Source organism: Mus caroli, unplaced genomic scaffold, assembly GCF_978045245.1.
Source record: "Mus caroli unplaced genomic scaffold, Mus_caroli_1 scaffold_1, whole genome shotgun sequence".
Taxonomy (NCBI): Eukaryota; Metazoa; Chordata; class Mammalia; order Rodentia; family Muridae; genus Mus; species Mus caroli.
The window spans coordinates 123,850,449-123,867,140 of NW_028227256.1; the positions used below are offsets into that span (position 1 = coordinate 123,850,449).

Here is a 16,692-nt window from a genome sequence, read left to right on the forward strand (position 1 = left end):
TCCTCCCCCTCTTTTCTTCCTCATGCGTCTGTTTCCCTTTGTCCCTCCCATCCCCCACCCCACAGCTTCCTTTCTGCCTTCAGGTCCCCTGTGTCTCTTGCCCTTCCCCACCCTTAACACCTTCTTCCCTTCCACGATCCTCTTCCCAGTTTCATAGCCTACACTCATATGCACACATTCTCTCTCTGTCTCTCTCTCTCTCTCTCTTCACACATACGTATACATTAATACATACACACACAGGCACTCACACATATACATTAAAAGTTAGGCTCTGTATTTGGGGGCAGGCGTAGTATTTGTCTTTCTGAGTCTGCATCACCTCACTTAATACAGTAATATCCAGATCCACTTACTGTCCCACGATTTCCACGTTTCTTTATAGCTTAATGAATGAAATCTCTTTGTGTATGTATGCCTTGTTTTCATTATCTATTTATGGGTTGGTGGGCATCTAATAAACAGGGCCATACAAGTGTCTCTGTGGTCCTGGGATCGAGTCCTGGGAGTGTTTGTGTAGCTGAAGGACAAAGGGGAGAAGTTTGGGCAGAGCATGCACTGCAGGAGACAGATGTCCACTGGGGATACTGGAGGGCTCACGTGCTGTGAGGTACAAAACCCAGTGCGAATGTTTGGAGGAGAGGGTGCTGTGGAAATGAATGCTGGAGGTTCCCCTGGCACCCCTTGGAGGGCTGCATGGTGGTGACAGTGAGGTGAGGGAGTCAGCTCTGGGATTTGGTCAGCAGTCTGCACGGAGCAGCCCTGAGTGCTTTGGGCTGGTGCTGCCTCTTCAGCCTGGATATATATGTCTAGGATGTTGGCTCCACCCTGCACTGCACAGCCCCAGATGACTTCTGAGCTGCACATAAGAGCTCTTACAAGGCTTCTCTTTCCATTGTCCTAGGAGGAAAAAAAAAAGGTGAAACAAAGTTGCAAGTCTTGAAAAGTGCCCCCTCCCTTTTGTCTTCTTGCCTCTGTTGTTACAAATAGGACCCAGGAAACTGTTAGTGAGGGCTAGGACTTTTGTGGACTCTCCTGGGAAACCACCATGCTACAAGCAGATAGTCCCTGCCCTTGCAGGAAAAATACATTGTTACTGCAGCAAGACCAGGAGGAGGAGGATAGGCTCCAGGACTTGTCTCAGGAGACCTTGTTCTTTCTCCAAGGATGCAGTTTAAGGAAGGACTGCTTGGCACCCTGGGACCTCTTTGGAGGCTTGGGGGCGTTTCCTGCTGTGCTGTGCTGGACATTCAGCGGCACAGTTGGAGCCTTTTCTCCCACACTGGGCTTAAGGAAGGGATGCATCTCAGGGCCCCTCTCCTTAGCTGGTGTTGAGAGCCTGCCACGGTCCTGTCTCTTTTCACTCTTCTCAGAACAAGCCTGACAGACCTCATACCACAGTGATCCAGGCCTCAGGAGTTCCCGGCTCATCTCACTCTTGTTCTGGGTTTTGGATGAGTGATTTCCAATGATCTGGCTTCTGTATCTTCTTTCCTCCCTCCTTGCTCATTCTCAGTTTGAGAAGTCTGCCAGACGTCCTCACAGGAGGGCCTCACCACCTTGGCTCTCCTCCTTCCTAACTTCAGGCCACCTAACAGCAGGAATTCACTGTTCTCATGGGCCATCCTCCTCCCCCGTGTGGACAGACAGCAAACATGGTCTCTGTTTCCAGGCTTTGCCAGCACATAGTAGGAGTTAGAGATGAAGAGTGGCATCCCACCCCTCCTCACCACAGGTTCTGTGTCTGTGTGGTGTTCCGGCAGCTGGGATGACTTAGAGAATCACAGTCCTGTTTTTAGCAAGGCAGGAAGTGGAAGGGATTCCATGTAGACTCCACATCCAGGATGCTCCAAGTAGTTATTATGGGTGATCTTGATACGGCAACTGTTTACTGTCAAAAGCCCATAGAGACCGTTTCCATGTGGGTTGGGAGATGAGCCTGCTCCATGCCAGATGTGTGACTTTGGGCAAGCGACGAGCCTCAGGATGTAGTGGGTGTGGACTTCTCTCAGCTCATGGCACAGCTACAGGGATCAGAGGGGACAGCATTTATCCCTACACCAAACTGGGTGGGAAACATTTATTAGTGTTACTCAATTGGTTACCTAGTGGCCAGGGCTCGGATGTTCAACCTTTGGATTCTGTGTGTGCCCTAGTTTCTGTTGCTGTGAAAAAACACTGAGACCAAAAGCAACTTAGGGGAGGAAAGGATTTATTTCAAGTACAGGTTACAGTTCATCATTGAAGGAACTGGACTTGAAAACTAAGAGGCTGCCTAGCGTAGCATTCAGAGAGCTTTCGGTTTAAGCACTGCCACATGCAGAAACAAAACAAAACAAAACAAAACAAAGCAAACAACTCCCCGAAAAAAACCAAAACAAGACCAAAGCAGAAACACCCCAAATTAAAACACCAAACAGATATGGTGGTGCTCATCTGCCACCCCAGCACTAGAAGGCAGAGGCAGGAGGATAAGGAGTCCAACGCCATCCTTGGTGCTATAGGCTGCGGAGAGAGTTGAGGGCAACGTGGACTACATGAGACCCTGTGTTGGGAAAAATCGAACGAGCAGAGCAGTGTGTGCCACTGAGACGCTCTTGAGAGGTTCCTCTCCCTTGATATTAAAGCCGTCTTCTGAGGGTAGAGAGCACTTTACTGCCTGCAAATTTAAAATGGCATCATTTTATGCTTATGTGACCTGAAGATGGCGTGAAGTTTTGTAGAAAATTGAGAGCACATGAGGAAATATAGAGAACGAAAGCTTTGGTTCCAGATTCAGATCTTACCAGTGATAACAGAGTTTACTTCTTGCCCGACTTTCTTTCCTTTCCTCTAAGGGCCCTCGTGTCTCAAGCAGGCCTAGAATTCACTGTGGAGCCAAGGATGACTTGTGCTTCTGATTCTCTTGCCTCTGTGTCCTGGATGCTGGCATTACAGGCGTACACTGATGAACCTAGGTCCTATGGTGCTGGGGCCCAGCCCAGGGCTTTGTGCATATAGGCAAGCTGTCTACCAACTCAGCCACATTCACAGCCCTCCTCCAGTCTTTTATAAATGCTGGTGTGTGTGTGTGTGTAGACAAATGTATACATGTGCATGTTCCTTTTTAGAAATCGGGGTGGTATTTATATACAACAGAAAGCTTGCCTTTGTGGTGTTTTTTTCATGCTGTTAAGTCATTTGGTAGCCACATCGTTATCAACCTCATATGAATTGCCATTGGCAGTAAACACAGATGATGCGGCAAAGCCAGTATCTGCCTAGTGGTCTAGCTTACAGATTGGATAAAGTAACCCAGTCTTTCTCCTGCAGTGTTTGACTCTTTCCCAGCTCTCCTCTGATATAAATAACAACTATTCACACACACACACACACACACACACACATACACACACACACACACACACGAGACTATAGTGTCTTTCCATGGAAAGGTCATTTTAAAATTAATTTTAAGACATGTAAGTGATGGGACTTGACATTCCCAGCAGCCAATGGCTATAGGGGGCCGAAGTTAATTCTCTTTTCATTAACACCTTCCTTACTCATTAGTGCCCCGTCTTTGCCTATTCTCTGCTGCTGTGAGCGAGGCTGCTCAGCAGCTCTCGTCCATGTTCTATCTCTGGGGCAGCCTTGGCAGAAAGGGATTTGAGATCGGAGCCAAGCAGAGAAGGAAATTATCTTTGGCAGTTTGGATGTCAATCCTTGGCTCATTGCATATGCACTTCTGTGTGGTTGAAACATGGTCACTGTCCCTCGCAGGTGAACTGCAAGCCTTGGCCTTGCCCAGAACTTTTGGCTGACTTTTACAGATCCTTCTTAAAATGGGGCCTGGTAATGCTACAGAAGAGTATGTTGAGTACCGGCTGCCTGGGTCTTAACTCTGCTCGTGTTTTGTTGCTCCTGCCCCCCTCCCACTCCGTGTGTGTGTGTGTGTGTGTGTGTGTGTGTGCGTGCTTTTGTAAGTACATACCATGGCATACATGTAGAAATCAGAGGACAGCCTTGGGGGATGTTTTCTTCGTCCTTGTTTGAGGCAGCATGTCTTTCTCGCCAGGCCAATCAGTTGGGTTTCCCAGGATTCTCTTGTCTCTCCCTCCTGTCCTGAAGCAGTAAGTGGACCCCAAGGAGTGCTTGGCCCAGGGCAGATGGGGTCAGGGGAAGGAGAGCTCCCATATACAGCCTTTCTTGGTAATTTCTCAAATAATGATTAGTTTGATGAAGGAAATCATGGGTTGCCAATCTCTCCTGAGGATCTAGGTCATGCGCCTGAGAACCCCAATCTACCAGCAGAGCCACTGTGTCTTCTGAGGGCCCTTCCTGGACACCAGGTTGACCTCAGTTGACCTAATGTACAACCCCTGCTCACAGAGGTACAGAGATGTGCCTTTTTAGTACCAGGGATCCTGGTAGCCAACATTAACCCACACAAAGAAACAGCTCTGCTAACTCCTTCACCATCCTGATCTTGGTTGAGCCTTCTCGTCCTTTCTACTGTGTGCTGTCATGGCTTCCTGGAAATGACAACTTCCAGATGCTCTGAGGGCACCTGTTCCGCTGCAGTCTAATTGATCTCAGCACTAACCCAAGAGTTCTTGGCTTGAAAAGCAGCACTCCCTTCCCCAGAGGGGTGTTCTAAATATTCTCGACCACCCGTTCTCTTCCTTATTGTGTACGGTGAATTGTAGGAACATGGGAAATTTGGGTAGTAATGTTGGGCTTCAGTTTTTACCACCAAGACTTTGGAAGTACGAAGAGAAAATTTAAAGTTCATTAGTAATTAGAAACTGTAATCCTGCTGAGGGCACATCTTACTGCTACTATAACCGTAAAACACCATGATAAATATAAAAATATGCTAGAAATTGGAAGGAATATTTGTGTCCTAATTTTCTTATTAAACTCCATCAGAACTACCCTGCATCACATAGTATCCTTAAATAAATGGGGCTTACCATTAAATGTAACATAGCCTAATATTCCACCGTTCTTAAAATCCGCAATAAAGCTGTTAGCACCTTTTTAAAAAGGTGAGAAATGCTTTTATCACCTGGGAAGCTATAATTTATGTGAGGACAATTGTTTGTTCTTGTAGGTGATAGTTGATCTGTTTTGTTAATTTGCTCATATAAAGCATATTCATTGAGTGCCGCAGTGTGCTGGGCACTGTGTGTATTTGTAAAAATAGAGGCCAGGCTTTGCATCCTCTTTGTGTATTCTGTCCCCACCCCTACCCAATCTGTCTGTCTGTCTCCCCCTCTTCCTCTTCCCTTCTTTCCCCTCCTCTTCCTCTTTCCCATCTCTCTCGTTTCTTGTTGTTTGTTTAGTATTTCTTCACGTGTGTGTGTGCTACATGAGCGTACGTGCCTGTGGGGTTCAGAAAAGGATGTCAGACCTTTTGGAGCTAAAGGTTCCGGTGGTTGTGAGCTGCCCAGTGTGGGTGCGGACAACCAAACTAGGCTTCCTCTGCAAGAGCAGAATGTGCCCTTAACCACTGAACAATCTCTCCAGCTCCATCTCCTCAGTGCTTGCGTTTCTTCTTTGTATGTTGTTGCTTTAGGGCCTCCTCACTGCCTTGTATCCCGTAATGCAGGGTGGTTCCCACACTGAGTGTTCTCACAGACTGTCCATGCTCATTACAGGCTCATGTGTGTCCCAAGGAGCTTGTTTCTTGACCCAGGTGAAGCTTGGTGGAAATGTCTGACAGTACAACATCTAAGAGAGGGACTCCACTCTTTCAATGTAAGCGCCACAAGGGAATGTCCTTAGCCTTTAGAATACAACCTCATCCTTACTAGTTTAATAAATATTTTCGAACAGTGGTGACTCTAGTTGTTTTCCCAAATCTGATTATAGTTAAGGTCAGGTTCTCCAGCATGGCTCCGAACATAGAATTATCCCTGTCAATAGCCAATAGAAATACATCCCTTTTTTAAAAATTAAATTGTCCAGGAATATATGAGAGAAGTGTTCTGCCTCCCCATGGCTTACAGAGGAGCCGGTGGCTAGCTGCTGGGAGAGGGACATCATACTCCTTTGAGAATATGCGTGCCCATTGTAGCTAGGCAACCCCACACCCATGCACATATAAAGAGGGGGGAGGGAGGGAGGGAGAGAAAGAGAGAAAGAGAGGAGGAGACATGAAGTTATGTTGTGTTGGGGGATACAACCTAAAGAGTTGGAGGGGGGCAAGTGTGTGTGGATATGGTCATATGTCATTGCATACATGAGTGAAATCCTAAAAGAATAATAAAAATGTTGAGGCCCAATGGTGTGATTCATTTGGTAGGAGGCTTGCCTAGCCACATACAACCCCAGTTCCACATAAAGAGATAGCACACACCTGTAATCTCAGCCCTCAGGTGGTAGAGGCAGGAGGATCAGGAGTTTGAGGCCATTATTAACTATGTAGTAAGTGCAAAACCAGCCTGGAGTTCCATAGACCCTATATCAAATATGAAAAAAAATCTAAATAGAATATGCTAGAGAGTAAAAATAACAGTGAACTTCATTCTGAAGCTGCCGTGAGGCCCGGCTACACCTTCAGATCATCTCTGTGTGTCCTTAGCCACAGCACCCTGTGGAAGAGAAATCCCTGCAGGGCTGAGGTGGGATGGGCCATGGCAAAAAGGTTCCTCCCTCTGGACCTGTCTGGAAATAATCTCACAGCCTCACTCCTTCTCAGACTCGCTTTCACACAGACTGGCTAGTTTGCTGGAGTCTGGCCTGACAGAAGGCGGTTCCTGCTATCGCCGAGATGTGCTCATTTTAGGGGAGGTCAGCCACTTCAGAAACATTTAAGACTTTTGTGGCTTGTTTGTGGTACTGAGGAGGTACCTGTCACGTGTGTGAGTGGGCAAATCAGAGGGCGATGCTGGGTGTCCTGTTCTCTCCTTTCTTTATCTTACACTCTTGGGGCAAGGTAACAAGGGAACCCAAAGCCATGCTGACAGCCAGCAAGCTCAACAGTCCTTTCCCTTTCCTCCCAGCCCCTCTACTCCTAACTCAGGGGGGCACAGGCCTGTGTGGCCACGCACGGCTTTTTATGTGAGTGTTAGGGATCTGAACTCAGGCCCTCCCTCTTACTCAGGAAGTGGTATTAGCTATTGGGCGATCTCACCTGCCTCTGTCCAATTTTTTTACTTTGTGGTTCAAAACGTTCTCATCTGCAGAGTTCATGCTCAGACGCCATACGATAAAGTTACCAAAGAAAATGCTGCAATATATATATATATCTCCCAATGTTTTATGTTTATGAGTTCATGTTGGGCTATGTTGGAACGTATCCAGGGTGCACGCAGGCCATAGGTTGGCCATGCATGGCAGAGCCTGCAGCAGTTTTCAGTTTTCTCTTTTCTCCTTTCCCAGATCTGAAGAAAACGCTCGCCGTCTTGCTGGATAACATCCTGCAGCGCATTGGCAAGCTCGAGTCAAAGGTGGACAATCTGGTCAACGGCACAGGAGCGAACTCCACCAACTCCACCACGGCTGTCCCCAGCTTGGTATCGCTTGAGAAAATTAATGTGGCAGGTAAGGATGGCGGTTCCATGCCCAGCCATGGGAATGAACCCTTCGGAAAACCACAGCACCAAGGTTCTTACTGGTGCAATAAAAATTCCATGAACTTGACATGACTGTCATGAAGGCAGGTTTTACATATATTTTTTAATAACAGATATTGGGAGACCTCTATGGTTGTCTCCGAATAACTGGTGAATTCTCCGACACCCAGGCAGATAAAGAGCTCCCAGTATTGTGCTGATAAGATTCAGAATGTAGATGAAAGGAAGCATAGAGGTTATCAGAACAACTCCCACCAGATGAGTACTCTCCCTTCCCAACTCCTGTCAGATGCAAAAGCCTGCTCGCTGTTAGTAAACCTAGTGTGGACATGGACTCCTGCGATCCCAGCCTGTGAGAGTGGAGGTCACCGAGCAGCTCAAGGTCATCTTCAGCTACTCACTGAGTCTGAGCCCCTCCCAGGCTGTAAGAGGGAGAATTTTAACAGATGATGAGGTAGCGCTGTTTTGTAACAGAGCATGAAAGAAATTCTCTGCGGCAGCGGACAGACACAAATGGTTAAACTCACAGGAAAAAAAGGGGAAAAAGATGGAAGAATGTAAAAAAATTTCTCATTCCACAGAGGAGGGTCACACAGCCGCGGCACAGCCTGGGCTGTGTGAGAGTCTGTCTCAAGAAATAAAAATAAATGCTAGGTAGCCAGCATGATAGATGGAAACCCCAAGATCCTGGAAGTTAAGGCGACTTGCTGTTCATTGCCTGTGGTAGCTTCTCTCCCCACCTTGCTAAGATACCGTTGCCACTGCACAGAATGCTTGTGTACATGTGGAGCACCAGACGAGGTGGAAAAGCCTTCCAGCCAGGTGCCATGAACACTGTACTCATGTGATATCCACAGGGATGTATCCTACCTGCCCTGCCCCGTTTTAACAATGGGATCTCAGACAAGAGAAGGAAATGGTTACCAGCACAACCTGAGTCTTGAACCAAAGGCTCGTCCACAGCTGCATTGGGTCCACCTTCAGATTACAACACCTTGGAGTCCACTCCTGGCCTGTTTGTGTGTGAGCCCTAATTCCTCAAAGGGATGACTGTAGTATATCCACTGTAGGGGTGGGGCACTTTGGATAAGTGCTTGTGAACAAGCTGTCTGGACTTTTCATATGTGACATTCCCTGACTGTGATTAGAAGATAAACTAAAGGGCTGGAGAGACAGATGGCTCAGTCCTCTTCCAGAGGACTTGGGTTTAATTCCCAGCACCCACATGATGGCTCACAACTGTCTATAACTCCAGTTCTGGGGGCATTTGATGCCCTCTTATGGCCTCTTGAGGCATTAGGCAAGCACATGGTATACATACATACATGCAGGCAAAATGCCCCCTATCCCCCATGCGCATGTGCAGCACACGCGCACACATACATACATATATGCACGTGTGTGCACACACACATATGTGTTTATATGCATTTATTTATTTATTTATTTATTTACTAGGTGAAGTAGCTATTTTACTTCTAGGGGTTTTTTTTGTTTTTTGTTTTTTCATTTATTTTTTATTAGATATTTTCTTTATATACATTTCAAATGCTATCCCGAAAGTTCCCTATACCCTCTCTCCGCCCTGCTCCCCTACCCACCCACTCCCACTTCTTGGCCCTGACATTCCCCTGTACTGGGCATATAAAGTTTGCAATACCAAGGGGCCTCTCTCCCAATGATGGCCGACTAGGCCATCTTCTGCTACATATGCAGCTAGAGACACGAGCTCTGGGGATACTGGTTAGTTCATATTGTTGTTCCACCTATAGGGTTGCAGACCCCTTTAGCTCCTTGGGTACTTTCTCTAGCTTCTCCATTGGGGGCCCTGTATTCCATCCAATAGATGACTGTGAGCATCCATTTCTGTATTTGCCATGCACTGGCATAGCCTCATATGAGACAGCTATAACAGGGTCCCTTCAGCAAAATCTTTCTGGCATATGCAACAGTGTCTGGGTTAGGGGGCTGGGATGGAGTTCAGCTGACAGAGTGATTGCTTGTCATCCAGGAAGCCCTGGGTCCTATCCCCAGCAATGCCTAAAACAGGGAGTGGCAGTGCACACCACCCTCTCTGCACTTGTATTTAGGTTGGGGAGGAAGTTGTGTGATCAGAAACTCAAGGTTACTCACAGCCACAGGGCCAGTTCCAGGCCACACTGGGGTATAATCAACAAACAAAGTGATACATAAAGGCTGTTTCCTCTCCCTTCTTTTCCTGTGACCTGAACCTCTTTTCTCATGGACCTAAAAGTGGGAGAGATTTTTCTCTCCCCTTTCCTACCTTTCCCGGTGTCAAAACAGTGAATGCTTCGCATTAGGCAAGCTGGGTGGATTACCTTTTTCTCTGGCTTTTTGCCATTGTGAAAGTTTTAATTCACAAACTATATTTCAAATAATCCCAGCATCTCACCAAAGTGTGAAAAATAACTTTTAATTACAACACAGAGACAGTGTCATCTAGGCCATAAATCCTGTCTTCCCTGCCATTTCCATCAGTTTCTGTAATTAGACAAGGAAACCTCCCACTGTGTTGAGCTGCTTATTAATAAGTGGGCGCTGTGCCTCTCCAGGCTCTGCTCTCAACGCCCACTCCCACGGGGTGGGGGGTTGGGGGAGTTTGTGGAGAGCTCCTGCCTGACGTCATCATGGTTATGTGGTATCTGATTTGAAAGATGGAATGGTGTCTCTTCCTCTTCCCCTCCCATTGTGTATGTGTGTGTGTATAGATATGTGCTACTTATTCTTCTGCATGTGTGTGGAGGTTAGGAGCCAACATTGGATGCCTTCCTCAATTGCTTTCAGTTTTATTTGAGGCAGGGTCTCTAATTGGCCAGATCGCTGATTAGGCTGTCCTGATTGGCCCCAAGGTTCCCCCTGTCCCTACCTACCCAGCTCTGAGACTGCAGGTGCTTTTATGTGTATATGAAGTCCTTGTGGGCTTGAGACAAGCACTTTACCTCCTGAGCCATTTTCTAAGCCCGCAGGATGGTTTTCTTCCTGTTTTTAGGTTTGTTCTTCTATGATGAGCCCATGATCTAGTTAGATTTTATGCCATCACTCTCTCCCTGCTGTGTGACCCTGTGGCCTTTAGCTGTCCAAGTCTGCAACCAGGATATAGAGAGAGGCTGCTTTTCCTGAGTGTCAGATCCTAGGGCACGGCATCGTGGGTGAACTCAGGAATGCCATGGTGTAAATGCTTTCAAGTGGGATACTTGCTGGACCTGGGTCCTGTGCTACTTTAAGTCAGCTAACAAGGGTCTGAGGGGCTCGTTCTGGAAGCTAGTGACTCAGATTGAAGCATCTTTATAGGGGCCACCACGGATGTGCTTCCAATATTTAGTGAATTTAATATAATGCAAACCGCAGAATGAAGAGCTGGCAGGGTGGCTCGCTGATTGGATGTATGCACTGCTCTTGTGAAGGACCCAAGTTCAGCTCCCAGTTCCTTCCCATGGTGGGTCACTCATAATCACCTGTAACGCCAGTTCTAGGGCCCCTGGTGCCCTCTTCTTGTCTCTGTGAGCATCTGCACCCACGTGTACATACTCACTCACATATACATAGTTTTAAAAAAGAAAAAAAATTAGTATGATGTTGAGTTTTTTAAATTTAAGAAATAGTGAATTCAGGATCACAATTATTTTGTTTTGAGACAAGCTGTATATTAGTTGCTTTCCTGGTACTTTGATAAGACACCATAACCAAGACAACTTAGAGAAGGCAGGGAAGAGTGACAGCCAGCATGGGAGTGGAACAGAAACTGAGGGTTCAGATCTTGAATTAGAGCAAGAAATAGAGTGAGTTTCCTAGAAATAGCTCTAGTCCTTAAACACTCAAGGCCTGCTCCCAGTGATACACTTCCTCCAGCAAGACCACACCTTCTCAACCTCCCCAAACAGTGCCATCAACTGGAGACAGATTATCCTAATGCCAAAGACTATTAGGGACAAACTACCACCTGGTCTCACGTTTCCTAGGCTGGTCTTATTCAGCCAAGACTCTCATCTATCTAGGTTTTCAAGATAGGGTTTCTTTCTGTAGCTCTGGCTGTCCTAGAACTCACTCTGTAGACCAGACTGGTCTTGAACTCTCAGGATCTACCTGTCAATACCTCCCAAGTGTTGGGATTAAAGATGTGTGGCACCAAACTGGCAATTCCAAACTTCTTATCCTTATTCCTCTACTTCCCAGTGGATTATAGACCTGAGATACCACACCAAGTTTATGGGATGCTGGGGGATGCAGCCCAGGGTTTTGTACACACTGGGCAAACACTCCACTAACTGAGCCACATCCCTAGCCCACAAATTAAATGTGTAATAATCAACCCCATGCTCCCGCCTTTGTATCCATATGTTTAGGTACACTCCATACCTTCAGTACACTGGATAATTAGGGCAAGGTTATACACACATAAAATAGCAATGGAGCAATGTGATATTGTTGTGAGGTAGGATGACTGAGCAGGGCTTCTCCAGGAAGCTACGTTCTGGAGCTGGTAAGGATTGGGGCCTAGGAACCGTGTTGAAAAGAAGCTTCCTCTAGGATGGATGTGACCTCAGAAAATGTGGAGAGGAAGAGAGGAAGCTAAGAGCAACTGTGCAACTGGTGCCTGTCCTGCTCCTGTTGTTGCAGGGTCCATACACTGTCTTCATCAGTTTTGTATTTGAGGACTTGAGAAGCAAGTACTTGAACATGTTTTATTGAGTTTAAGTATTTGGGAACGGGAAGAGCCCTTGATGTCACAGTGTCTGCAAGGCCACGTATGCCCTCCATGTCAAATACTTACTTACTGCTGTGTCGAAGTACTTGCAAAACAAAACAAACAAACAAAAACTTAAGTGGGGAGGGCATCTTCTGGCTCACAGTTTGAGGGTCCAGTCCATCATGGCAGAGAAGGACAGCAGCTGAGCGTGAAGCAGCTGGTCACATGGCATCCACAGTCAGGAAGCAGAGGGAGATGGATGCTGGTGCTCAGCCTGACTTTTTCTTTTTGTGCACTCTGGGAGCCTGGTCAGTGGATGGTACTACTGTGTGGGTAGGCCTCAGTTAACCCAGTCTAGAAACTCCCTTGTGGACATGCTCAGAAACTTGCCTTCTGGAAATTCCAGAGCCTGTCAAGTTAAAAGTTCATACCCTTCTAATAGCCATAGGAAAGAGATTATTTATGCTTTAGTCGCCACCCCCCCCCTGCATTGCTATCTGTAATTCATCATATTGGGCCAAGTCAGTGGCTTAATTACTTTTGTATTATTATAATAAGACACTTTGACCAAGGCAAGTTAAAAAGTTAAGTACTTAATTTGGGACTAACAATTTCAGAGCATTGGGGTTCATGAGTATCTTGAAGGGGGAGCATGGCAATCGGCAGGGAGGCCTAGTGCTGGTGTTTGCTAAGAGCTTACATTGCAATCCACAAACAAAAGGTAGTGAGAGCTAACTGAGAATCTCCCGACAGAGAATGGCATGAACTTTTGAAACCTCAAAGCTTGTGCCCAGTGACACACTTCCTCCACCAGGCCACATCCTTAATCCTTCCAAAACAGTTCCACCAACTGGGACCAAGTATTCAAACATACATCACCTTTGGGGCCATTCTTACTCACACCACCACAGTCTACAACACAGTTGTTACCATTTTCTGAAAGGTCTTGGAAAAAGCCAGCTGAGCTTCCTAGACTATTAGCCTTTCGGATAGAGAGGCTCCCTCTGTATTGGCGTCTGCTGCTTTAGCTGCCGTGATGTGGTCCCTCTGTGCCCAGATGCATCTTTTCTTTTGCATGCACATGGATTTGCTAGATGTTCTTCTTCCTTTCCCCTGATGCTGGAGGCTCCTTTGTGACTTGTCAGTTAACCAGTACATGGGTTTTTATCTGTTTGTTTTGTAACTGCCTCCCCTGTCTACAGACAGGTTGCTCTAGAGGATGAGAGTCCCGCATTAATAACTCTCCACCATGAGCAGTCTGCCATTGCTTTTGCTGCTTCATGACTGCTGTTGGTCCTCAGAGCCCTTTTGTCATCTCAGCAATGGCTTGAGAGCCGAAAGAGAGTTCATTTTTATGGGTTCCAGCCCTACTTAAGTGAGGTTTTTCTTTCTTCCTTCCAGCATGAAGACATGTGGTAATTGCTCAGAAACGCTCTCCCTGGCGTGTCTTTACAGCTTACTCTGGCGATGCTCAGCTCACTGATGTTTCTGATTGCTTACTGTTGTGTCTTATTGCTTGCTGATCTATCTTCTGGTTGACTGTAAACTGCTTCTAAATTGGGCACCATAGCAGTTGAAAGAGTGTTCACTGAATTTATTTATTTTTAAAGAAGGAACAGCCTTGTGTGTGTGTGTCTGTGTGTGTGTGTGTCTGTGTGTGTGTGGTGTTATCCCTTCCTTGGTCTGTTTAGTTGTCTTCTCTGTGACTTTTTCTAAAGTGACTTTTTCCCCCAAATTTATCACCCTTGGGTTTGTTGTTGTTGTTCTGTCAGAGTTAATGTGCCCTTAGGGAAATTTAGGTAGAAAATGAACTTTGTTAAAATAAAAAAAAAATCACATTTGCAAACCCTGTTTATTTTGTTGGAGAAGAAGTAAATGAAAGAACAGATCACAAAAGTCCTGCCCTTCCTCTCAATCACAAAGTAAGGTAATTTACCCAGACTACCTCTGCAAGAGCTTGGATGCCCCCTTGTCATGGTTCTGCGTTCCTGGGATCAGGGGAGTGTGGCTAGGTGGTCCGGCACTGCCCCAGCCAGTTCAGCTTCCTCCCACTAGAAACAAATGATGCTTTGGTTCTTAGACATATATTGGGGGTGGGAAAAATGGCTCAATTGGAAAAGGGCTTGCCTTGCAAACCTAAGGCCCTGAATCTGACCCCCAAATCCCACTCTACAAAAGCCCAGGTGTGGTGCTTCATGTTCCAAGGAGGCGGAAGCATGCAGGTCCTTGGGGCTTGCTAGACACCCAACCTTGTCTGTTTGACAAGTTCCAGGCCAGTGAGATATCTTGTCTTGAAAACAGAAAGGTGGAAGGAACTGAGAAGCAATAGCCAAAGTTGTCTTCACACACAAACACATACATGTGTACACCACATATACATAACAGGCACACACACACACACACATATATACATACACACACAGATACACCTGTGTGTATTCCACACACATACACATGCTCACACACATGTATATACACACACAAACACATGCATATGCATATACAAATATACATTCACACATGCATGCATATCATGCCTCAAAAAAAAAAAAAAAGAACAAAGAAAAAAGAAAAGAAAAAATTCTTTCTCTAGTTTTGTTTTTTTAATTTTTAGGGTCATGTACCAGGTGCTGGGTTTCACCCAGGCATCTTCATACACATGCCTGCTCTGTCATACTTATTTGGATGTTTCACTTTTTGTATGTATTTTGACTTTCTCTAGCTTTGGAAGTGATGTAGGTGATGGAGCACTGGCTGGGTAGGTCTTTCCAGGACAGGCTGAGGGTGGGCAGTAAGTATAGATACATGACTGTGTGTGTGCCTCCTCCTGGGGACAGGAGCTCTTCACTCTCTCTGTGCAGCCATGGTCCAAGCCTGACCCGCTGCTCACAGCGCCTGGGTTCTATAAGAACAACTCCTCACCGTGTCTGTTCTCCATTTCAGCTGATGGCAGGTTGCTTGGAGGCAGAACTTGACATCTTCTTTTCCTTTCTCAGCCTGTAGTAGATGCAACTCACGGGCACTAGCTCCTCTCTGATTGCTTGTGACTGAGCTTGGTATCTCGAGGTTTCAATGCTGGGGCCCCTCCACCAAGCACGGTAGTTGTACCTCTAGACCGTAACCTCCTAGAAGAGAGGACACCACAGAGCACTCTATAACATGCATACATTTGTGTACATAACTGTATTAGTTACTTTTCTCATTTTGGCAAAATAACAAAAACAACTTAGGAAGAGAGAGGGGAGGGGTCGGGGTCTATTTTGGCCCACTGCTTGGGTGTTCCTGGTGGGGAAATCATGTAGCAAGAACAGGAGGAGGCTGCTCCCATTGCATCCAGTCAGGCAATGAATGGACTCTGGTGCTCAGCTCACCAGAGTCTCCTTTATATTCAGTCCAGAATCCTAGCCCGTGAATGGTGCTGCCCACCCCACGTTTAGCCTGGCTCTTCCCACTTCAGTTAACTCAATGTAGAAACTTCCTCATAGATATGCCCAGGAGCTTATCTTCTAGATGGTTCTAGATCCCATCAAGTTGGCAGTGAATTTTAATCACAATGCTTACATTAACAGTAACCATTCGCTCCCATGCAGAAGATGAGTGCGTGGCTGCTGTTGACTGACTGGCCCATACAAGCAAAATATGTAACAGTAGCATGCATGTTGTATTACATTCACTACAGCTTCAGGGACAGTTGGGAAATATAGTCACAAAATCCATTGTTCAGGTGCAGCTCACTGGCTTTTTCGGTATTTAATCCAGCTTGATTCTTAGGCAGCTCTCCATTTCTCAGATCACATTTGTGGCAAACATTTGGGGTTTCCAGTCCTTGGGAAGGACAGTGCGTTTGGACCTAGATGTTGTTCTGAAAAACAATCACCATAATTATTGCTCTTACCATTTGAAAATTGGAAAAGGTCCCCGCTGAGTTCTAGGACTTGCCTTTAGCAGTGTAATTCCCTGCTCTGTGCTGCTAATGGACCTTGAAATTAAGTCACACCTGTGCTCCCTTCTTGTTTGTGAGCCCAGAGCAGTGCTTGTGTTAAAGTAGCACGGGAAGTGTCCCAGCTCCCTGCCCAGGCTGTGGCTCACCAAGTCACTTTCTCAGGGTCAGGGATTAGCCAGCAGAGTGCTCCTCCCTCCATGCTGTGTCTGGCCAGGCCAGGTAGGATTACAGGGTGTTTTCTTTTTAATTTGAGCACAGCAGGAGCATGGCCCATTGTGGCTCTCTGTTCTGTCCTTTGCAGGGCAGCAGTGGGGGCTTGAAGACAGGTCAGTATGTCATCAGTGTGGACGGTGCATGATGTTGGTGTGGTTTTAACTTTACAAGGATGTTATGATTTTAATCATAAAGAACTGAAACACACACGGCTGGACCATAGCTCAATAGATAAAGTGCTGCATGAAGCCTTGAATTTGATCCCC

General features: G+C 46.4%; 1 protein-coding gene across 5 annotated transcripts in view; it reads left to right on the plus strand.

The window, feature by feature from the left end:
* Positions 1 to 16,692, plus strand: part of Mgat5 (alpha-1,6-mannosylglycoprotein 6-beta-N-acetylglucosaminyltransferase) — a 281,462-nt gene that overhangs the window by 104,324 nt on the left and 160,446 nt on the right. For all 5 annotated transcript variants that reach the window (XM_029476546.2, XM_021156480.3, XM_029476555.2 and 2 more), the window contains one exon: positions 7,369 to 7,530. In XM_029476546.2, coding sequence (XP_029332406.1) covers positions 7,369 to 7,530 — 162 coding nt within the window. The remainder of the gene's footprint in view (positions 1 to 7,368; positions 7,531 to 16,692) is intronic.